Genomic DNA, 24,693 nt, shown 5'->3' on the forward strand with positions numbered 1-24,693 from the left:
AAGTCAAGTTATCTTACTTGGTTAATTATTTAGGTTGGATGGTTGAGTACCTTGTAACATGTCTCAATGCAATACCTCAAGTAGCTGCTGAGATATTAACCTATGTGTGCTTGCACGCAAAACCTTAACCAGAATTTCTAAGTCGAATAATAAAGTCCTATTGTTTGAATTAAATGCAAACTGCAGTTATCTAACTTTGTTAATTCAGTAGGTTGGATTGTTGAGTACCATTGTATCAAGTCTCAATGCAATATCTCAAGTACTGAATGAGATATTTAGCTATGTGTGCTTGCAAGCAAAACCTTAACCAGAAGTTCTAAGTTAAAAAATAAAAGCCTATAATTTGCATTAAATGCAATGTAGAGTTGTTTAAATTGGTTTATAAAGTAGGTTGGATGGTTGAGTACCATTGTATCAAGTCTCAATGCAATACCTCAAGTACTTAATGAGATATTTACCTATGTGTGCTTGCATGCAAAACCTTAACCAGAATTTCTTAGTCAAATAATAAAAGCCTATAATTTGCATTAAATGCAAATTAGAGTTATCTAACTTGGTTATTTAAGTAGGTTGGATGGTTGAGTACCATTGTATCAAGTCTCAATGCGATACCTCAAGAAGTAACTGAGATATTAACCAATGTTTCTTGCACGCAAATCCTTAACCAAGGTGTGAAGCCGACGCCGACACTTGGGTGAGTAGTATAGCTCTCCATATTCTACGAATAGTCGAGCTAAAAATTGATATGAAAATACCATCTGTATGCAGACAGAACATGGAAACAAACAACATAGCAAATGAAAAGTGTTTTGTACAAACGAGTAGTACAATGTTTTATTTACATATCAAAATCAACGTAAAGTAGTAATACATTCAGTAAATGTCTGTGTTGGAAATATGTATGTGAGCAAACTATGCATGTTTTGATGAGGTTGGCAATATACACATGTGTAAATACACATGAAATATGTCAACATTATCAACACTGAAAGAACATGTACAAATTTATGAATGAAACATTTATGTGTTGTCAGTGTTTATACACCATTTTCAATAAAAGTTTCAGTATAAAGCAACATCTGGTACAAAAAAATGTGGTCATTGCAGCATTGCTATATTATGATAGATGGCACAGTGTAATTGCAAGCATGTTAAGTTGTGGAATACAAATGAGTAAGAGATGCTTATGAGTAAGACTGTTTTACATTATTCAGTAAAATTTACATCAAAATTGGCTGATGGAATAAACAGAGCATCCGAAAAGTTTATGGTCAGTTCGTGGTACATCTCATATTCAAAACAAGTGACAGTTTGATTTCCATGGCAACAGGGCAATGGTCCATTTAGAACGTCCGAATGTTCTTCGGATAGTGGCTTGAAGGCATGTTACATCACAGCTGAGTACATCAGAGCTGAGTAAATCAATACCATGGTGGCATTGACTTCCTGAAGGCTTCAGTTTTCTGAAATGACATAGAGCCAAACTGAAATGCTTCAACTTGTCAAAATTTTGCTTTTCTTATCCACTTATATACAAAGGTAACAGAACTGTTCAGTTTAATAAAATAAATTTAGTGATAATGTGTTTATAGACAGTCTAAACACCACTATATGCCAGACTGTTTGCTTCAGTGACAAATGGCGCAACAAAAGAAATTGTAAAAAAACCCACCATAACCGAAAGATTCATGACAACTGCTATTGTTTTCATGTATGAGGTGGCTACATGATGTAGAATATGCAGAGATAGCATTAATATGCCCATTTTTACTTTTTTTTACTTAAGTATCTGTTTTGAATGCTAGATTTGGCATTACAATCAGAGTACAGCACTTCACCAATGTCTATAAGTTGCTTATTTACACCTGATTTGCTATAAGTCTCACTCTTGTGATCATTTACACACAAACAAGTACTACAGAGTTGACTTACATATTCATTCTACTGAAATATTGGATTCAGAGCTGCATCTCCTGGATTCAGATTGCAGGACTTCCGGTGGGAGGAAAAAGGCGCAGCTAACTGGAGCTTATTGGCACATCATGATGCAAGCAAGACACAAAAACAATGTTATACACTTATAAAACTATCTGCCACTACTGTTAAAGTTTGAAAAAGGCGTGTAAACACTCATTTGAGGCATACACAACCTTCTATGTAGTCATAAATGTGACAAGAGCGGTCACAAACAGCTATATCCCCCGCCTCATGGGGACATTTTTTGTAACGAAAGCCAATCAATGGAAAGGGTAGTTTCTCAGGAACATAAAAAATGCATGAACTTAAGAAAGGGCAATAACTCTTTCAAAAAAGGTCAAATAAGAAAAACCTTACAATATGCGCTGTGTCACTTTGTAGTCAAAAACATAAGAGGAGTTGCGAAGAAACCAATTTTAAATGTAAAATAAGCAAATGCAAAAACTCTTTCAAAAATGGTCAAATCAGGAAAGCCCGACAATATGCGCTGCTTCACTTTATGATCATCAATCTGTGAAAGTTTGGTATAAATCACATGAAAACCGTATGAGGAGTTGCGAAGAAACCAAATTTAAATGTAAAATAAGCAAAGGGCAGTTACTCTTTCAAAAATGGTCAAATCAATAAAGCCCGATAATATGCGCTGCTTCACTTTATGCTCATCAATCTGTGAAAGTTTGGTAGAAATCGCATGAAAAACGTAAGAGGAGTTGCGAAGAAACCAATTTTAAATGTAAAATAAGCAAAGGGCAATAACTCTTTCAAAAATGGTCAAATCAGGAAAGCCAGACAATATGCGCTGCTTCACTTTATGCTCATCTATCTGTGAAAGTTTGGTAGAAATCGCATGAAAAACGTAAAAAAAGAGGAGTTTCGAAGAAACTAAATTTAAATGTAAAATAAGCAAAGGGCAATAACTCTTTCAAAAATGGTCAAATCAGGAAAGCCCGACATTATGCGCTGCTTCACTTTATGATCATCAATCTGTAAAGGTTTGGTATAAATCACATGAAAAACGTAAGAGGAGTTGCGAAGAAACCAATTTTAAATGTAAAATAAGCAGAGGGCAATAACTCTTTCAAAAATGGCCAAATCAGGAAAGCCCGACAATATGCGCTGCTTCACTTTATGATCATCAATCTGTGAAAGTTTGGTAGAAATCACATGTAAAACGTAAGAGGAGTTGCGAAGAAACCAATTTTAAATGTAAAATTAGCAAAGGGCAATAACCCTTCAAAAATGGTCAAATCAGGAAAGCCAGACAATATGCACTGCTTCACTTTATGATCATCAATCTGTGAAAGTTTGGTAGAAATCCTATGAAAAACGAAAGAGGAGTTGCGAAGAAACCAATTTTAAATGCAAAATAAACAAAGGGCTATAACTCTTTCAAAAATGGTCGAATCGCAAAAGCCCGACATTATTCGCTGCTCCACTTTATGATCATCAATCTGTGAAAGTTTGGTAGAAATCGCATGAGAAATGTAAGAGGAGTTGCGAAGAAACCAAGTTTAAATGTAAAATAACAAACTGTAGACCAATACTTCTAAAAATTGGTTAAAAATATTGTTTTAAAATTTCAGAAAAGCCTTGTTTACGAATAATGTTTTTTTTTGTATCGATTCTTTCATTGCTTTGTGATACATGTTTAAAATTATTGTCTTGATGAAGTTCAATGAAGTTCAATAAGGTACATCTTCGGTCAAAAACTGAGTGACAAGGTCAAATCTTAGAAAAACCTTATTTGAATATTTGAGGCTTCTTAATTTAGTAAGTTACTTGTACCTGTAGCAATTTATTGGCACATAAGTTTAATTCAGCCAAATTGGAAACGACTCCGGTGAGCAATACAGGGCCATCATGACTCCCTTGTTTATGATTTTCTGATGGTTTAACATTTAACAAACTATCAACTGTCAGTCGAGCTTCTACAAACAAATATTTTTAAAGATGACTTTATGTGAATCACTTTCTTTTGTAACACATACTATTGATTAATTGTATTTGGGATTTTTATGGTGTATATTATAATGAACTGTGTAGTGAAAGTGTAGACACAAAGAGAAAGTTCTTAAATAAAAACAATCAGTAGCATTTTTTTATAATAAATGAATTGTCACGAGACTGTTAGTTTTAGTTAAGTGCTCAACCGGTTGTTTAACAACTTGTGTGCTGATGTCCACTTCCTATTAGGGATGACCTTGCACTCAAAGGTCAATGTTTAAAATGGTTACCAATGCAAACTCTGTCCACAAATATGCTTTGTGTCAGTGAGCGTAACCCTTCGTTAACAAATCCTATATCATTTGTAGACCTGGCATATCCCTTATGGATTAAACGTTTAATTTCGTGGTTGAGCTTTAATATTTCTAATCAGTCCATTTGTTTCACAGACTTTGTCAAAGCAGTTTAAAAACAATGTCACTTGTATAGCACCCAATATTTATCAATGAATCCTAGCTTGTAAAACTTCTTTGTTAATTGCTATCAGTGATCATAAGCACACATTTTAATTATTTGAGGTTTATACATGGCAGCGCGGTTCCAGTGAGTGATATTCCTTGCTAGTCAATAATGGCCCAAGGGCTTTCTTGTATATACTTAACAGTACATTAGTTAAGTACTTTGACTGTTGAGTCACCTAAGCTGCAGGTGGTTTTCCATCACAAAGGATGAAATTGTGACTTCAAATCGATTTGTACTTTAATACTACTGTTTCTACCTGTTCATAGAAGAGCATTGAGTAATAAAGTTTGCAGTATTAAAGGAAATAGACGGACACAAAAGTTGCAATTTAAGGTAATATTAGATCAAAATACTTGTTTAGACCAGTCAAATAAGAATAAATCCTTGGTTGCCAGGTTAGGGCAATGTTAAGCGAACTAGCTTCTCAATTAGGCCTCGCAAGTTCAACTCCTCGAGTTGGCGCATGTAAGTAAGAGTGTCATAATTTGAACTGAGCAATGTTGAGCATTATACAATTTTTTAATCTTAACTTTAAGCATATATAAATTCAAGTGCAAGCAAGGCAATATTTCAATTGTCTGCATCTAGTAATGTCCAAAACTTGTTGAGGATTTTTTCAAGTGTAAGTGCAATATTAATTAAAAACCAGACCTATATAGGAAATTTATAAATGTTTTACAAAAAGTGATTTCGTAAGGTGCGTAGCCGGACAAGAATTTCTAAAACCTTGTTAAACATATATGAATTAGATCAAGTTAAAACTGTGTCATGATTAGTGTCTGTTTGTTAGATATTTCTGATCACTGAATGATAGTATATTTCAACAAGGTCAAGTTTACATGCTGATATTGCGGTCAAAGGTTACCACAAATACAAAATCAATGAGAATTACATATATTTTTTTTATTTTATAATTCCGTTTTCATTGCAATTATATATTAATACATTACCAGTGGTGTCAGAGAAATTATATTGCACTTTTTCTTTGCAACCAATGCTCAATGATTGTCATTTTAAATGGTTTGAATTAAATGTATAGCAATACATGAGTGAAGTCTTAGTGATAATGTATGAAATAATTATATCATTTGTAAAGATAATTTAAAATAAATTGTAATATATGGTACACTTTACATAATGTTGATGTGGTGTAGGCTACTGCATATAATGCTAATTATAGCCGTTTATTATTCAGCTTAGAAATTTTGGCTAAGCTGGTTGAATGGTATCCAATTTTAAACTGATCCATGCAGGTTTCATCCCAACTTTGCAATCGTTAAACTAAGCGGTGGAAAGGCCGAAGGCGCTGTCTCCCTGAATTCATGAAACTTACATGTGTATATAGCATATATTCATTTATTGGATTAGATAGGCGTAAATTATAGGTCATGTGGGGTCATTAAGTTATTAAAGATCTAGCAAGTCAAACATGCAACAAATATTGCTACTCATACCCCTTCATGAAACAAAAATGTGTGCAACAAAAAACATCAAGGCAAGGAATGGATAATTAGATCAAATGATGCAAAATACTTGTAATCTGCATTTGCCACCAACCATTTTTATGCGGTTTGATCAGAAAGTTTGTTTTCATAGAATGTGAGTCCTTTCTATTAAACATATGGTCACTAGGTCAAATTTCGAGAATAACAACTTCCTCAGGCTGGTATCCAAAGGTTTCCAAATTTAAAAACGAATTTCAATCAAATTTGGTTGGAATGTTGGCCTTTCTTAATTCCAATTCGGTAAGATTATGATGTGATGCTTCCTTAAAATGCTACCAACATGTTTCATGTTTTGCACTCTAGTGTCGCCAACAGCGGTATCATGTTTGTCATAAAACTGTTGTTTGTAAAGGAAAGCTTTCAATTTGTGCTTATGACAAGTTTAGTGACCAGATATCACTAACTAAGAAACGTGTATTCACATTGCAGTTCCAAAGACTGTCACTCATTCAGTCATTAATTAATCATCAACATTAGAAAAGGTATGAAGTACCCATATCCTTGCTACAGTATTGATCGCTGATGAAGATAAAAAAACTTGGTTCATTAGGATTCATTATGAGATAAATGAATAAAGTTTGCGAAAATAGCATACAATTTCACAAATTATGAATCTTATTATATTAAATAACATTTTCATACCAAAACCACTTAAAAGTTCAGAAGCAAAAATGCCATCTAAGGCACAATGTCGCAAACCTCCATTAAAATGATCCAATATGCATTGGATAATTTTCTGGCTAGAATTTATCCCACATTATTGACAAACAGAATAATTTTATAAAAATTATATCAAAAGTTTTACAGCTCGTCTACTTCCCGGGGTATTTCCGCTTGCGTTTACCCATCCGATTCAACAGCAAGAAAATGCATTGGCTATTTTAAAAGTGAAGTACGACCCAGATTATTGACAATAATAAAATGACAATTTGCAATTGAATACATGCCCGCAATTCGATAAAATTCTGCTTTACATGTTCCCACATCCGTTCGAAATTCGATCGTCCTGCTTTCAATCTGAGCGAACACCTTAATGACACCTTTCACCGCCCGGCATACCGACAAAGGAAAAATCCCATGGACAGCACCCACTACTATACCGGTGGACAAAAACTGCATCGTCACATGAAAATTTAGAAATAGCGGAAAAATATTCAACCGACTCGTCGGCCGGGCGATGTATTGATACGCCATGTCAACAAGTTCTATTATAGACTGTGGTCGGAATCTGTAGCGGTTGAATACCTCAAATTCAGACATAACTTCCAGCGGGCTGGTTCTGTCATGGAATGGATTAGGCAAACCGGCGATGCGGTTGCGAATATGACGAATTCGGCGTCAGATGTCAGCCATTTTCAATTCATCTATACTGCGCTTAAACCACCATTATAGCTGGTTTAAGCAACGGGTTTGAGTCTATGGGCTTATGCGCGTTATTTGTTTTGTGAAATCCAACTTAATTATGGGCTAAGTTACTAATCGGCTTTAGCTTAATAACAGGTTAAAGAAGTTTCGATTGGGGCCTGATGATAAAAAAATGTTAAACATTATTGACATACTCATGATTATATTTATTTTCAGAATGTATATGGTTGAAATGACCTTGACCGACTGCAGCTTGCTTTGATTATCAACCATGGCAGTGCTATACTTATATGTTCAATGTGTTTTGTGTGGATTATTATGTTGTATCTCCCGACATAAGTCTGGGAGATATGTTGATGGGTTGAATGTTTTGCATTATAGGCCATTCAGTTATGTACTATGTTTTAAAAGTTGGCTAATTTTAGTATCACGATAAAGGTATGGCCCCTTTGCAATGGGCTCATATAGATGTACAAATGTACTTAACGACTTGAAAATGGTTTGATCTAAACCTTTTAAGGTTGGTTTTAAATAGTTGATGGCCCATCTTGTATTTTAGATCAGATGACATCGGCAACATGTTTTGGCTTAGAACAATGAAAGATCACTAAATACTTTCACCTGATTCGTCTGTATATGACCCATATCTCTTTTGCAAGGTGCAGAATCGCGACAAATGTTTGACATAGCACCAAAAAACCTTGGTTGTATATTGCTCCTGACAACTAGATGAATTTATTTAAAAGAAATGTTTTAAGGTGGTATTTTACCAAAGAACTTTAAACCATGTCGTTTGGTCAAAATCACTTGTCGACAGTGGGCGGCGCTTTAACCACGTAACGTGTATCTAAAATCTTCTCCTCATGAACCACTGTCCTCCAGTTTCCAAAAAATGTCACATAAATTTTCCTTAAGTGGCCATTTATTATATTCCTTTATGCCAGGTAAGTTCGTTTCTAGCCTTTTTACTATATGACTATATTGAGGACTTTAAAAATCGTTTCCTAAGAAAGCCCTGGCCAAATCTCAAAATATTTTCAGTTTTTTCAGTGATACTCAGCCCAATGACATGTTTTCCACCAATTATCTGTATAGCGATATCGTCCTCAACCACTATTTTAATCTTTAAAAAAAGCAATTGCATATTCTGCCCCGTTTGAAACTTTAGCTAAGCGTAGATTTTTTGTAACGTTTATCATTAGATTTACAAATTGTGCATTTGTTATCCGTATCATACTTTTAATTGTGTTTTAATCGCAAACTTTCCTTTTATGAATGTTTTACCCTTGTTTGCGACGTTTGCTTTTCGGGGCTCATCGATTATCTTATTAATGTAACAAACTATTTTGGTATTCAGCAAGATGTTGTACAGGAAATACATTGAATCATTCAATTTTTTTTTAATTTCGAAACAAAATATAAGGTGGTTATTTAGAAATGATCTGCGGTTTATTCAAAAGTCATACATCAACACAAGAATAATAGCTTTGAAATAAATCCTGCACCATGCTATTTACAAAGTATCGTTGCAGGCTGAAAATAAATGGAATATAAAATATAAATGTAAAGTAAATATATGGCATGTGTGTGTGTGTGTGTGTGTGTGTGTGTGTGTGCGTGCGTGCGTGCGTGTGTGTGTGTGTATTTTGTTTCTTTAATTCTTTGATTTATATCAATATGGCTAAAACGAAGTAGCAGCTTCACTAAGACAAGGAAAAAAGTAGGCTGTATACTTTATAAAATCAACCAAATGAAAGCAAACGTTCTTCATAGATGAAATCACTTTAAATTTAAAAATAAGCCTGAAAATAAGTATATGGCTTTTATAGTCTGTAATGTTTTACTGACTTGTGACACGATACTGACGGAACACATATATAAAGCATTGTCATGGTTGTTTGTGTACGTATGATTTCCGATAGAAAGAAACGTGTTCAGTGAATTGCTGAACTTCAGACCCAGCTTGATCCACATTTCGCCCACGATACACTGCATGGGTGGATTGTACAATTTATCCACGGAAAAGTTTACTTCAAGAAACCAGCGCCCATAGCAAATTCCGTCCCTGATATTGCTCCTAAAACAAACCTACATAACGGTAATAAAAATAGACGGTAAATGGGTAGATGACGGACGCAAATCAAGTCTGGTCAGTAGCAAATACAACCTTAAAACATACCGGCTTACAGAGGTCACAGGCTTCAAAAACTCAAAAATTGCACTTCAGGGTGATTGGACATCATCCAGTATCGCCATTCGGACAAGCCATGTGGTTCTGACACTGGGGGTCCTTAAAAAGCAATTGAAATTAAATGCAAATGTAATGTAGCATCTCTTGACAATCACTGGTCGCGAGTTGAGAAAGATTGGTTGTAAAACTGTATGTTAATGGGTTGAGGATCGATAAACGTTTTAGTATTTAAACAAAAAACTGTTTGCAAATGAAATGTTCATGGACATTATTTTCTTGTATCTGATCTGTTTGTAGCTCTAGGATTGTAATTCGATAGGCACTCAATGGTTGCTGAGCATATTTTGACGGTAAGAAACAAGCTCGGTTGCCGGTTTTGCAAAGTATTTACTAGTTACAACAACTGGACTAGCAGCTGGAACTCGTTCGACGACCTTTACCCAGTACCGTGAAAACATCGGAAACTCATTGACAGTACGTTGCTCTTTATCTTCAACACAATCATGCAAAAGGCACTTGACGATGAGTTTCCTGCATTCGCGCGAGAGGCCGGTCACTGGTCTTTAAAACTCTGAGATGATTAAAAGCTCCGAAATGGAAAGCACGTTGGTTGATCGACAACTAACAACCGAATACATTTTGGCCAGCTGTATATGTCGTGGTCTTGGCTAATGTGTTATCCGTAAGTCAGTGATAGCTTTTGTTACTTATTCCGCTTTCAACCTAGATTGCCTTGGAATCTGTACAAACGGAATGCTGTGGTGTTTACCGATCATTGCCATGGAGCTATCTTCTACCTATTTTGAATGAATGCCGAATCTAACGACTGAGAGTTGTGCATAATTTAAAGGAAGAAAGGAAAATGGTTAAATGAAACTCGGAATCATTAGGTTTTGTTCTATGATGCGCAGTATTCCCTTGTTTCTTGTTTTCTTGTCTTAGTCATTCACAACAAATAAATAAGCTTTGTTATGGAAGTTTTACATACGCAACACCGTCATGTATGTAGTATTTGTATATGTATAAAGACACTTATTTTCTTCGTAAACAAGATCAACATCTAAAACGTTCTGAGCATTAGTACGAGACGTCCTAGGCTTAAGTGGCTTTCGGACAAACTTCTTCAGAAAGAAGATTTCAATTGATCTATAAATATTTTTAGTTCAAAAAGAATGTCAAATAAAGACCAAATCTTTTTAGAAAGAATTTGCGCGAAAACGAATAAGTAAGATATGAGATCAATTTCGAAACGCTACCGTGATAAGCGAGTATAGGGTAGACAACTTTGGTAGGAAGATCTCTTTTGATCTATAAAAAATTGTAGGTACTTGAAGCTTAAAAACTTTGATAGCTTTACCCCATGCAGTATACGTATCAATTGCAGAATTATAAGGTGTAAAGAATGATTGACCATAACTATTTTATACATAAATTATAGTACTTTGATACCTGAATTAGGACATGAACGGACCTATGCAAATTTTCAACACCTTAGGTGCTTCTTTGACATATAATTATCAGTCCATTTTATTACTTTTTCTTTTACTACACATTACACCTTTGCAAGTGAGGATACAATTACATCGGATAACCAGGCATCCCGTATTCATGTATATTTATTACTATACCTCTACAATTGGATACATACACAAGGTGAAATAATTTCTGATTACTCCAAAAAATTAATAACAACACTAGCGTGTATCAGTCTAAAAAATATTACGACATATTCAAAATCTAACATTTATCTCGGTCTTCTTAAAACTTCATTCCCTCATAGACTGTGTTAATGAAACGTTTTTGTTAAAACAAATGTATTCTTAAAAAATAATACTAAAGTAAACTGTATCAAACAAAATTGCATACTTAACATCTAAAAATCACGAAATAATACAATACTCTTAAGACAGAATAACTATGTGACCACTACTTCCCAAGTTAATATATTTTTTAAACACATGTGTTAATCATGAATGTCAACTGAATAAATCATAATAATAGTGCTTTCAAATATGGCATGAAGCTATGTTATGCCCCTTTAAGGTGGCTTAAGATGTCCTAAACCATCTTATGTATCGAGATGGAGAATCGAGACGTAGTATTCACGAATATCACGGAGCAGAAACACTCATTTTCGAGCAGAACTGGGATTTTTAAAATTATCCAATACTTTCTTTCTTAAAAGACATAAAGAGCACTGAATGCGCGTGAATTATTTCTTTTAATCGGCGCCTTATTTGTTGAGAATACATTTGTTAAATCCTGATAGTCGAAAAAGGTTTTTTGATATCGACAAATGTAATGAGTACAATTCACAAACCGCACCAGGAAACTCATTTGACGTTAAGGTCCAAATGACAAATATCACTTCATCTTTTATAGAAAAAAACGGTGTAAAGGTTTTAATAATGAGTAATCCGTGCAAAGCATAATTGTTCAGTAAAGAATACCTTTGTAAGTCCATTTTTCCTTCACGAAATTGAAAGCACCTGCTCAATTTTATTTGTACATACTGCTCGATTCTACTTCGTAGGAATGTTATTAACAGTTCTAGTTTTTATTGACTGCTATTAAATGTGCAACATTTTCATTATAGTCACCCCTAGCTTAAGCGATATGTTATGTTGAAGAGAAATTAAGACATATACAACGGCCACACAAGACAAAAAAATAAATAACTACACTGTGGACATATCAGATGAACTTGTACCTGAATTAAGAACCGTAAGTGAACTCCTCGTTACCAATGTCGGTAATGGAATATTGGTAACGGTAGGTGAGGAAGATGTTTTGTGAACTGTAACCCGTGGCGTCGATACGCCACATGGCCTCCAGTAGCTTGCCGGACATCTGTAAGATAAACACACACTAACGGTCGCTCACGTAAGCTAACTGTTCGAAACACTTCGGCCATTATCCAACAAATATGACCTCGGAACTATAACGGGTATTTAAAAGTAGTCAATCATTGCGACGCCCATATTGAAAACGTATGTGTGTGTTTTCAACCGTCAAGGGACATACTTACTATTTTAGAAAAGAGAAGTATAGACATAAAACCGGTCCGAAAAGTTTCTTTTGAGGTTTCTCCAGACACCAATCAATTATTTCAATACATTGTTTATATTATCGAATGGGTCTACGTAGGATTATTAAAACTGAGTTAATCGCCGGTGGCGTCATCACATTTTCAGACATCTTGAAAAATATTTTAGAGATTATCCTGAAGCTTGCCGTAAATGGCTTAGTGATTACAAATTGCCAACTTTGTTGCTGTCTGTATTCCTGTTGCATCGCAGCGCATACAAAGCAAATCGGGAATCAAAAGCAAAAGTCAGCAGCAGACACCGGTAAGTTTGCCTTAACTGAATTCGGGGCGGGTTCTAGGGGACCTTACAAATTCAAGATGATGCAATATTTCGCTTACTGTTGACAGTTAGTACTTCCAAGAAGTAGATTACGATTATGAATGATCCATCAGATTTATAAAGTACATCTAAAGTTATAATATTTCTGTTTCGGTGTGAATGAGAATTTTATTCACGGAAAACATTGTGGTGAAAACAACATTGTCAACTCCCGGGCTACTACTGACTTTAAATGCACTAATATAGGACACTACGCACGGGTCAGTCACGCGGAACTCCTGTATCATTTTGAAATTACTTAAACTTTCCTACCGTGTTACGGAACACCTCACGACTCAAGGTGTCACGGCTCCGGGGGACTCGCCGGCATACCAAAGGTGCGTCTTGCAGGCTGCATAGGGCGGTGTTGATCCTCTGACCACGATCCTGTAACTACGGTTGAAGGTTACATGTATTGCAAGGAAAAGATAGCTATAAGAAATAACTAATTAATTCCGAAGAAAGGTGTTTATATAAGAAACGATAATGATTTTTAATGTTAAATGTGTGTTTCCGGTTACGGTCGGGTCGTTCTATTTACATATTGGATGAGAAATAATAACTGTAGGGTTTCTTAAATAAAATGATGTATATTGAAAAAAATGAACTATTGGTGTAAATTTACGTAATGATTTGCGTAATTGGTGTCATAATCAGGGTATGAACGCAGTTGGGCTGGTTAAAGTGACTGTGTAGAGTCCAAAAGAGATCAATCCCGCGATTCGTTCCTTAAATAGGCATAAGTCATACGCAAATACAACTTAACACGCCAATTAGAAAGAGATTATTTACAGGTTTTGAGTAAATCAGGTAGTGTGTTTTAAGTAAGGAACCAATCAGGATATGATTTTTCAAGTTTTAAGTCAACGATCAATCAGGCTGGGTTTTTTTTCAAATTTTAATTCATCTACCAATCAGGTTGTAAGTTTAAGGTTTAAAGGAAACAACCAATCAGGGCATATGTTTAAAGTGTTAAGAAAACAAACAATCAGCGTGCTTTTCAAGATCAAGGTTGTGTTTGTTTTAATGAGTTTTATAAAACTCTATATTTTCAACAACTTTTTTTAATTTGTATAATTTTTGCATTGCATCATTTGTAGATACCGATTTGGGCCTTGATATTCTAAATTAGATTATACCGATTTGTTTTCGCCCGATTCTGAGGAAAGCTGACAACTTATAGAATCGGACTCGGGTCCGTTTCCTGGGTAGAAACCAGTGCTGGTGTCCATGTAGAGGGGCCATGAGAAGGTACCCCTGTTGGGGATCGAACCCACAACATCTGGACACCTATACCACTAGAGCACTCTCACTGCCCTTCTGTACGTTACATAAATAAATATATTATAACCGCTTTTACCATCGTCGTGCCTTTAGGACAAAGACGGGAACAGGCTAAAGGTAACATTTAAACTGCTTTGTCATTCACCCAAGCGCGGGACAAGATCTACAATCATTTAGCATTGAAGGTTAACAAATGTTAAAGCAACCTCTTGCTGACAAAAAAAAAACATCGGTTATATATATGTGTCTGTGATGAAACCAAGGTCAAAAACTTAAACGAAATAATCAATACATACCTGATTCCTTATTTACTTCCGATGTGCGGTGGCATTTAATTTAATATTAAAATTAGAAAATAGTTTATTTGTTTAATCCTCTTCTAAACACGAACCTGTGCATGTCTTGACTCGGTTTCAGAAAGAATTCCCAACAAAAATATTAACACCAGTAGCTTCAAAGTTGACATTCTTACCTAAATTAATGAATAAGTAAAACCTAGAAAGATTAGATATTTGTCAGTAAATTTCAAATATCGATTTAAATATCGATGAAAAGGATTGGCTCGGGAAAATATAAATTTAATGTCGAGATCTAACTTGTGTACTTGAAGTATAAGTAATTTTGCTTACATTAACTTTTAAAATACACCGCAGGGGTCACGTATTTCCATCAAACACCAAGGGAAACATCCACAATAACAACAACCATAACAACAACACCAAGGATAACAACAACAACAATAACAACAACTACTTCAACAACAAAAGCAGCAACACCACCACCACCACCAACAAAAACAACCACAAATACAACATAACTCCATACGAGTATAACGGCAATTTTGTATGGCAATAACTAAAAAGAATCAAATCACTGAAGATGCTGAATTAGTGATTTTCAATAAAAAAGGTATTTTCAACGTATATAGATAACAGGGGAAAAAGTTGTAAGGTTGAAATTAACTGGGTTGAAAGTAGAGAGCAAGGCAAAGTCAAGCAACTACCTTGAGAGCAAGTTTTTACCTTTTTGTCAAGTTAAATATAGAACTAAAAATACTATACTTTATTTAAGCTACATTAAAGTACTTATATCTATATCAATGCATGTAAATATAATTTGTTCAAGCGCGCTTGCATGTTCAGTCTATTATTTGTCTGAATGTAACAGCATTCTCATTATAATGATCCACTTTGTTTTGTATTGTAAACGAACCTGCTTAAACCGACCACCTGTTTGAACCACTCAGGTTGATGATGTTTAATACGACTTAGTTTCACAGCTTATGACGAAATGTACAATGCACATTGCAACTTAAACATTGCTGCATTGAAATAAACTTTTGTGTTAGATACAATAATGTTTTATTAAAGTCAGGTATGTGAAATCAAGATTCGTTAGCTTAATACGATATTTACCGACATGAATAACACACATACATACCATAACAAAACATAACAATAAACTGGTGACCTGGAAAAAGAAGCATATAGTTATTAATAAGTTTCACCCAATAAATTGACATTTTACTGACCGTTCCAAGGCGGTACCTAACAGTCCTTGATACATATACCTAGTTTTTTTATATAGTACATATGAACTGTGTTGTTTGTAGTGTTTTGTGCTGCTGTTCTATGGTCTTGTTTGTGATTTTTGTTTGTTTTTGTGTTCTATGTCGTTGGTGTTTACCCTGTGCCATTAAACGAGATATATGTTTAAACTTTTGGCTACTGAGCTTGTTTCTGTAGTTTTCCACATAAGTATTCAGATTGGTATAATTTATTACAAAAACCATTTCTAACTATATTTATACAGACAATTACAAATGCAGATTTAGCCACATTGCCGTTTCAAAAATGAAATGTTGACATCATTACCATATGTTAAAACGTTTCGTGTAGAGACATGTATATCGTTTACTTGTATTAACCTTCAAATGCAAAGGAGGAACAAACTACTTCTAGGCCTTTTTGTCTTATAAGTTAGCAATTCCACAAAATCATCGGCATAAGTGAGTAAAATTAGTAGGGTAGTTTAGGATTGTTATTACCAAATATGTCATTTAGAACAAATCTAGAACCACTATTTTTATTTTTACGTCGACCTCATCAGTAGTGATAGCTCGGTTGTCACTGCAACAAAATGAAACCATATTTATATGATAGCTACAAACCACTGTTTCATTTATAAAGAGGATGAAAGCAATAAGACTTTCGGGTAATAACTCGTGTATATCACCACTACTAAATAGTGTAGTTATCGCCCTGCGACTGTATTAAAATTATAGTGGTATCACTTGGATGTGAGTATTTGGGTAATAACTAGTCTAGTATTTCGCCATTTGTAAATATTGTAGTTATCGCCCTGCGACTATATTAAAATTATAGAGATATCACTTGGATGAAAGTATTCGGGCAATAACTAGTCTGGTATTTCGCCACTAGTAAATATTGTAGTTACCGCCCTGCAACTGAGTTATTATAGCAACTGGGATTAAAGTTGTGCAGTTTATTATAAACGCCTTATCATACCGACGGCATTGTTCGACTTCGAACGAATCTCTTTACATCAAGAATTCAGTGAATAAATATACATGTATAAACATATATGACACATATTCAGGGAAAGGTATATTTTATATGCTTAAGATTCTGTCCTTGTAAGAAATTGTAGTACTCAAGGGTTTCAACTGGTCTTTAAGGTAGTATGCTCGCACGTTTTCCAACGATTATTAATTATGTAAAATGATTTAAACCAAACCCACGATAATGCATGTGCATTTGCAAGAGTATTTTATTTGCGCAGTACCTTACGGTAGCAACTCCTTATTCCGGGTCCTCTTTAAATGTTCCAGATGTTCGAATTCATCCTCGAACAGACGGATTCATTATGAATCCAAAAGTATTATTTTGTAAAAAAATACTGTGTAAGTATTGATCTTGTTTAACTGTATAAAAATCCAAAATGTTCCTTTCTGGCGATTATGTTCCATTCTTGAATGGGATACTAACAAAACGAGATCCAAAAACGTTCGTTGTTGTTGTTGTTGTTGTTCTGAGTCTTAAACTCGGACTTAAAATGATAAATATACAGACCCGGATGTGTGCATGTGTGTTACAGAGCCTTTGGACGCTTGACAATTGGAAGCCGTTCAATGACTTCAAGGGGGCGGATATGAATCTTGTCATGGAGATAAACCGCAACTACGCCGACTGGGCGGACAAACTGTGCGGGAAAATCATCCCTGTCCGTAAGAAGGGCTGACGTTAACGGAAGGGCGGGAGGAAGCCCCCACGACATTATTATACAAATTATTATTTTTAAACCAAGTGATATGTATCAATTAACTTATTTGTATTAAACACACAATGCTGTAGAAAATGCAATATTGATAACGCATCTGTGATGTGGCACAAATGCATTCACAGTGTGCAAGAGCAATGGTAAATGATATGCGCGTACTCCGACATGCATAATGCATTCATTGATCTTCATTCATCCATATGGATTATACTTATTTACACAAACATTTGCGTGTATCGTCTCTTTATCAATGCATAGGATAAGGTTGCCGATCTGTTTTACAAGTTTCAAGACGTGAATCGCATAACGTACTAGAAACCTCATACAATTAGTATTGAATCTAATCGATTTCAAACACATGTATTCATATACATGTACATTTTAAATTGCCTCAGACTGCAAACTAAACGATATTGTCATTTTTGCAGGTGGTAATTTCTTCTGTTACACCAAACACGAACCAGTTGGCGTCTGTGGGCAGATTATTCCAGTATAAGAAATTAAGCTTCTACATGTAAAAGGAATAAGTCGAATTATGTCAATTTTGATACCATTTTCATTGTCTATATGTTTATGTTTCATTTATTGCTATATGGATCGCTATGTTTGCCTGGTTTTATGTCCCCGTGTTTTCTGTTGCCAGTGGAATTTCCCGCTGTTGATGATGGCCTGGAAGATCGGCCCAGCCCTTGCGTGTGGAAACACAGCGGACCTCAAGCCTACGGAGCAGTCGCCGCTCACCGCCCTTTATGTTTGCTCCCTCATTAAAGAGGTGTGTCGGTCTTTTTATGACGTCATGTGGCTAGTCCATTTCGTTTCGAACTCAATTTGAAAGTTTATTATTATTTGTTTTATTAACATATATACAGTGCCTAACAATGCCAGGTTCTAACTAAAAAGGAATACCTTCATTTCAGGCTGGTTTCCCGCCCGGTGTGGTAAACGTGGTTCCCGGATATGGTCCCACGACTTGCGCCGCCATTACCAGCCACCCTGATATCAGAAAAGTCGCTTTCACAGGATCTGCCGAGGCAAGGACACGTTGACGTATTCGTTTCCGGTGAATTTCAGAAATATTACTACTACTAATAATACTAATGATAATAATGATAAAAATAATATCTTGGAATGACAGTTTTTCGGACGTAGAGTGCTTAAATCTCTTATTAGATCGAAGTAGTACCAGTGCTAGTCTTCGAACAACGGCTGGATCAACATCAACCTCGAACGTAACGCCAGGTAAACGCCCTTGGTTTTGCTCTAAGTTCCAAAAGGGCGAGTGCTCCAAGACATCCCCACACGCTGCGCGGATAGGTTCGGAGTTACGCACAGTGAAGCACGTTTGCGCCACGTGCTTGTTGAAGGATCAGGAACTACGAGATCATCCAGAGAGCTCTGCGTCATGTCCCCATAAACAAGCCTGACTACCGTTTCATCAAACATCAAGAACTGAATGTAATGAGCTATGTCATAATCCTTTTCGTGTTCAGGTTTATGAACCGTCCTCAGCTTCGTCAGATACGTTTACGTCATAGCCGCAGTATATGTGTATTGAACAGTCAAATCGCATTGCGTCTAGCGATTGTACGTCTTCTTCGTCGTTCGTCCCTGAGAGCTCATGTTCGTCTATGGATTCTCACGTAAATGTTGCTTGTGAACCTAATGTTCGTGGTGATATCAATTGTTCAGTGAACCATAATTTCAAGATATTTTAAAACTTCATGATATTGTGTTTAATTCAGGTGTACCGAATTACAAGGGTGCTAGGATACCGTTGAAGACAAACTGGAATATTTCCTTTTTGCGGTCAGTTTTAATAGATTATCATGATTATGAAATATGTGATTTTCTTGAATATGGGTTTCCTATTGGATATTGTAAGGACATTTCACCAGTATCGGACAGTATAAATCACAAAGGAGCTACCAATTTCCCGCTGGATGTTGATAAATTCATTGACACCGAATTAGGCCACTTTGCTATGGTTGGTCCATTTCAAAAGATTCCTCTTTGCTGTGACTTTGCCTTTTCGCCGTTGAATACTGTTGAGAAAGATGAATCGAGCCGCAGAGTGATTGTTGATTTGAGCTGGCCAGATTTTACTTCAGTAAACAGTGGAATATTAAAAAACATGTACTTAGGAGAGGACATAAAGCTTACATTTCCAACCGTTGATTCCTTTCGGCCAAATTAAATTTATATTTTACATTTGTCTTTGTTTTTCCTGAGCGCAATAATTATGATAATAATCATCATCGTAACAAATATGATATGACAATACTACTAATAATAATGATAATAAGCTTTCCCTTATAAGATAAGATTTGCCACAATAAAATATAATGTTTTAATATTCCAAAAAGGATGAACAAATGTCCAAAACAATGCTTCTTATGAAGGATAGCGATTTAATTTGCAATAATGAGCAATTTACACTGTATTTCTAACTTGGTCTATAGGAAGCGTTTATGAATACCTTTCATGGAATTACGATTGGAGTCCCTAGGGTCAATTTCGAGGTCATTGTTACTTTAAATAGAAAAACGGTTGAAACTAAATAATTTTAGTTAGGGTGGACCAAACATGGTGTATAGTAAGCGTTTATGGATACCTTTCATGGGATTGTGTATGGGGTCCCTATGATCAAGGTCACGGTCACTGTTACTAAAAATAGAAACACTGTTGAAACTGAATAATTTTAGTTAGGGTTGACATATATTGACCAAACTTGGTTTATAGGAAGAGTTTATAGATACCTTTCATGGGATTGCATTTGGGGTCCCTAGGCTTAAGGTCAAGGTCGCTTTTACTAAAAATAGAAAACGGTTGAAACTGAATAACTTTAGTTAGGGTTGACATGTCTTAACCAAACTTGGTATAAAGGAAGAGTTTATGGATACCGTTCATGTGATTGCGTTTGGGGTCCCAATGGTCAAGATCACTGTTACTAAAACTAGAAAAACAGACACAGGCTGAAGTTCTTTTGTCAATTATTGAAAACCTGGTTTCGTCGCATTGCGGCGTTTCCTGTTCTTAGTAAGGAAAGCAGTATCGAAATAGGCAAAAACAATAGCTTCACGACAAGTGACATGGTGACAAGTTCATTGAAAGCAGAGATAGAATAGCGATTTATTTAAACGGATACATAATAAGATCTGTTCTATCTTCCCAACCTAAAGAAGGAAAACATGTATGCATAGTGACTGTTGTTAGATGCACAAGCTCTATGAAAGCTTGTGAGGCCAAATGGAATAGTCTTTGTTGAGCTGTTTTCTCAAAAAAGGCAAAAGTGGACGCATGAAACCTCAATACGAAAGCGTTGCGGTAATGACAATATGTTTACAGTATTTAGCAACATTATAAAATATTATTACTTTGATTTTTTTTAAATAGTTGACGTTTTTTGGAGGTTTTTAAATATCTCATCTCTAAAATGGTGTTTTCCTTGTCCTGGCAAAATCGTGATGGTGGGAGCGGCCGAAAGCAACATGAAGCCGGTTACCCTGGAGCTGGGATGCAAGAGTCCCGTCATAGTCTGCAAGGACGCAGACCGTGAGTAGACTTGTTGGGGAAAGAGGGCAGGGGCCGTAAAGGGAGTAGCTCGGGGGTAAACTGGTTGGTAGGAAAAGGGCGGGGGGAGGAAGTGATTCCCTGAAGCGGGCCACACTGGAGATCGAACGCAATAACCCGGCCATCGCCATCAAGGGCGCAGACCGGGAGTAGCCAGCTAAGAAAAGCAAAAGTGATGGGCAAATGATGTTGTCAGTGTCAAGCGGGAAATTATGTGAAAAGATATCAAAGAAAACCGGTATTTACATATACTGCAATGATTTATTTATTTAGATACAGTTGCGTTTCAAATAAAAAAAATCTTTGATATTGTCATACTAAGACTGCGCAAAACACCTACTTGTTCCACTAAGATCACATTTCACATTCAAAATTGTTCAAACGGCATGAAGCGCGATATTGTGAATATATCCTGTCTGATTACTACTAGCGGAAACAAGAAAAAAACTAGCCTATATTTAATACATTATGTGCCGTGGTTTAGTTATGCCTTTATACAAAAATGTCACAAAACCGTCGCCCAACCGAAAAAAATGGGTGTTTTATTAAGAATTAACTAACGGTATTCTTAGCTTTAAACCGTGTGAAACGTTTAATAAAACATTAACCACACACATTATGTGCGATGTTTAAAATCACTTGAACAATCATAAGCCCGCACATGCCTCACTACCATCACCATAAAACTACCCTACATCTGAACCGTCTTACTCGCCTCGTTGCTAACATACATGTACATGTATGCACAATACCCTCAATGTCTTCCACTGCAGTGGACAAGGTGGTGGAATTGGCCAACAACGCCATCTTTTTCAAAATGGGTCGGGTTTGCACTTTGTGACTTAAACACATTTTTAGGCCAAAGGGGATGGATTCAATTGATTAGTATTTACCAAAGAAGTAATTTGTACCCAAAAGCCACAACACTTTCGACTTGTCCATAGCCCTTTTTCCAAATACCATATCAATAAAATAAAATTGTCCTCAAGTCAAGTGACTAGTGTTAATACAACGGTAATTGGTTCATTTTTTAAACTAAAGGTGCAGACGAGGTGTTAATTTTGAGAGGTTCTTGTGTCAAATAAATGCATTAAAAACACCGGATTTGACGTGCATTTACATGGAAGTCGTCCACCGCTATTCCGACATACAACTACGACATACTACAAGAAAAAGGTAGTTGACAATTTAAACAAACTCACTTCAAAGTTTTGACGTGTCTTTCCGAAAACTTCATCGGAATGTTAACGGTTTACTGACTTCTCCGATTATGCAATTAATATGGTGGTTTCAGAGACCGGCAAAAAAATTAAACAAGGGGTTCTCTCCACATTGACATCAGGGAGATCAAGAGTTACCAGGAGGCTTCTCCATATTGACATCTGGGGGATCATGAGTAACCAGAAGGCTTCTCTTCATTGACATCAGGGAGATCGTGAGTATTACCACGAGGCTTCTCAATATTGACATGGGGGAGATCGTGAGTAACCACGAGGCTTCTCTACATTGAAATCAGGGAGATCATGAGTAACCAGGAGGCTTCTCAACAAAGACATCACGGATATCCTAAATTGACATCATGGAGATCATGAGTAACCAGGGGGCTTCTCTACATTGACATCATGGGGATCAAGAGTAACCAGGGGGCTTCTAATTATTGACATCAGGGAGATCAAAAGTAATCAGGGGGCTTCTCTACATTGACATCCGGGAGATCATGGGTAACCGGAAGTCTTCTCTACATTGTGATCAGGGAGATCAAGAGTAACCAGGGGGCTTCTCTACATTGACATCAGGGAGATCAAAAGTAACAAGGGGGCTTCTCTACATTGACATTCGGGAGATCAAGAGTAACCAGGGGGTTTCTCTACATTGACATCCGGGAGATCATGAGTAACCGGGAGTCTTCTCTACATTGTGATCAGGGAGATCAAGAGTAACCAGGGGGCTTCTCTACATTGACATTCGGGAGATCAAGAGTAACCAGGGGACTTCTCTACATTGACCTCCGGGGAATCATGAGTAACCAGGAGGCTTCTCTACATTGACACCAGGGAGATCCTGAGTAACCACGGGGCTTCTCTACATTGACATCCGGGAGATCATAAGTAACCAGGGGGCTTCTCTACATTGACATCAGGGAGATCATGAGCTACCAGGGCGCTTCTCTACATTAACATCAGGGAGATCATGTGTAACTAGGGGGGCTTCACTACATTGATATCAGGGAGATCCTGAGCTACCAGGGGGCGTCTCTACATTAACAACACGAACATCCTAAGTAACCAGCAGGCTTCTCCACATTGACATTAGGGAGATCATGAGTAACCAGGAGGCTTTTTTATATTGCCTGCAGGGATATCATGAGTAACCAGGGGGCTTCTCCACATTAATTTCAGGGAGATCATGAGCAACCAGGGGGCTTCTCCACATTGACATCAGGGAGATCAAGAGTAACCGGGAGGCTTCTCCACATTGACATCCGGGAGATCATGAGTAACCAGGGGGCTTCTCTACATTAACATCACGATCATCCTGAGTAACCAGCAGGCTTCTCCACATTGACATCTGGGAGATCAAGAGTAACCGGGAGGCTTCTTTACATTGACACCAGGGAGATCATGAGCTAGCAGGGGGCTTATCTACATTGACATCAGGGAGATCATAAGTAATCAGGCGGCTTCTCTACATTAAAACACGAACATCCTGAGTAACCAGGGGGGCTTCTCTACAATGACGTCAGGGAGATCATGAGTACCAGGGGACCTCTCTACATTGACATTAGGGAGATCAAGAGTTTCCGGGAGGCTTCTCTACATTGACATCAGGGAGATCCTGAGTAACCAGGAGGCTTCTCTACATTGAATTCCGGGATATCCTGAGTTACATGGGTGCTTCTCTGCATTGACTTCGGGGATATCCTGAGTTACCAGGGGGCTACTCTACATTGACATCAGGGAGATCCTAAGTAACCAGGAGACTTCTCTACATTGACACCAGGGAGATCATGAGTGACCAGGGGGCTTCTCTACATTGACATCAGGGAGATCATGAGAAAACAAGGGGCTTCTCCACATCGACATCCGGGAGATCAAGTGTAACCAGGGAGTTTCTCTAAATTGACATCCAGGAGATCCGGAGTAGCAAGGGGGTTTCTCTACATTGATATCCGGAAGATCAAGAGTAACCAGGGGGCTTCTCTACATTGATATCAGGGAGATCAAGAGTAACCAGGGAGCTTCTCTACAGGGAGATCATGAGTAACCAGTAGGCTTCTCTACATTGACATCAGTGAGATCATGAGTAACCAGGGGACTTCTCTGCATTGACATCCGGGAGATCATGGGTGACCAGAGTCTTCTCCACATTGACATCAGGGAGATCATGAGTAACCAGGAGGCTTCTCTACATTGACATCAGGGAGATCCTGAGTAACCAGGAGGCTTCTTTACATTGACATCGGGGAGATAATGAGTGACCAGAAGGCTTCTCCACATTGACATCGGGGAGATCCTGAGTAACCAGGAGGCTTCTCTGCATTGACATCAGGGAGATTCTGAGTAACCAGGGGACTTCTCTACATTGACATCAGTGAGATCAAGAGTTTCCGGGAGGCTTCTCTGCATTG

General features: G+C 36.8%; 1 protein-coding gene across 1 annotated transcript; it reads left to right on the forward strand.

Moving 5' to 3' along the window:
• Nucleotides 1-17,291: 17,291 nt before the first annotated feature.
• LOC128226056 (aldehyde dehydrogenase, mitochondrial-like) lies at nt 17,292-23,587 on the forward strand. The gene is made up of 7 exons (XM_052935954.1): nt 17,292-17,442; nt 17,924-17,985; nt 18,139-18,267; nt 18,413-18,527; nt 20,946-21,047; nt 21,839-21,891; nt 23,465-23,587. The coding sequence occupies exons 1-7, from the start codon at nt 17,292-17,294 to the stop codon at nt 23,585-23,587; spliced, it is 735 nt and encodes a 244-aa protein (XP_052791914.1).
• The last annotated feature ends 1,106 nt before the right edge of the window (nt 23,588-24,693 follow it).

This window comes from Mya arenaria, chromosome 3 (assembly GCF_026914265.1).
Source record: "Mya arenaria isolate MELC-2E11 chromosome 3, ASM2691426v1".
Classification (NCBI taxonomy): domain Eukaryota; kingdom Metazoa; phylum Mollusca; class Bivalvia; order Myida; family Myidae; genus Mya; species Mya arenaria.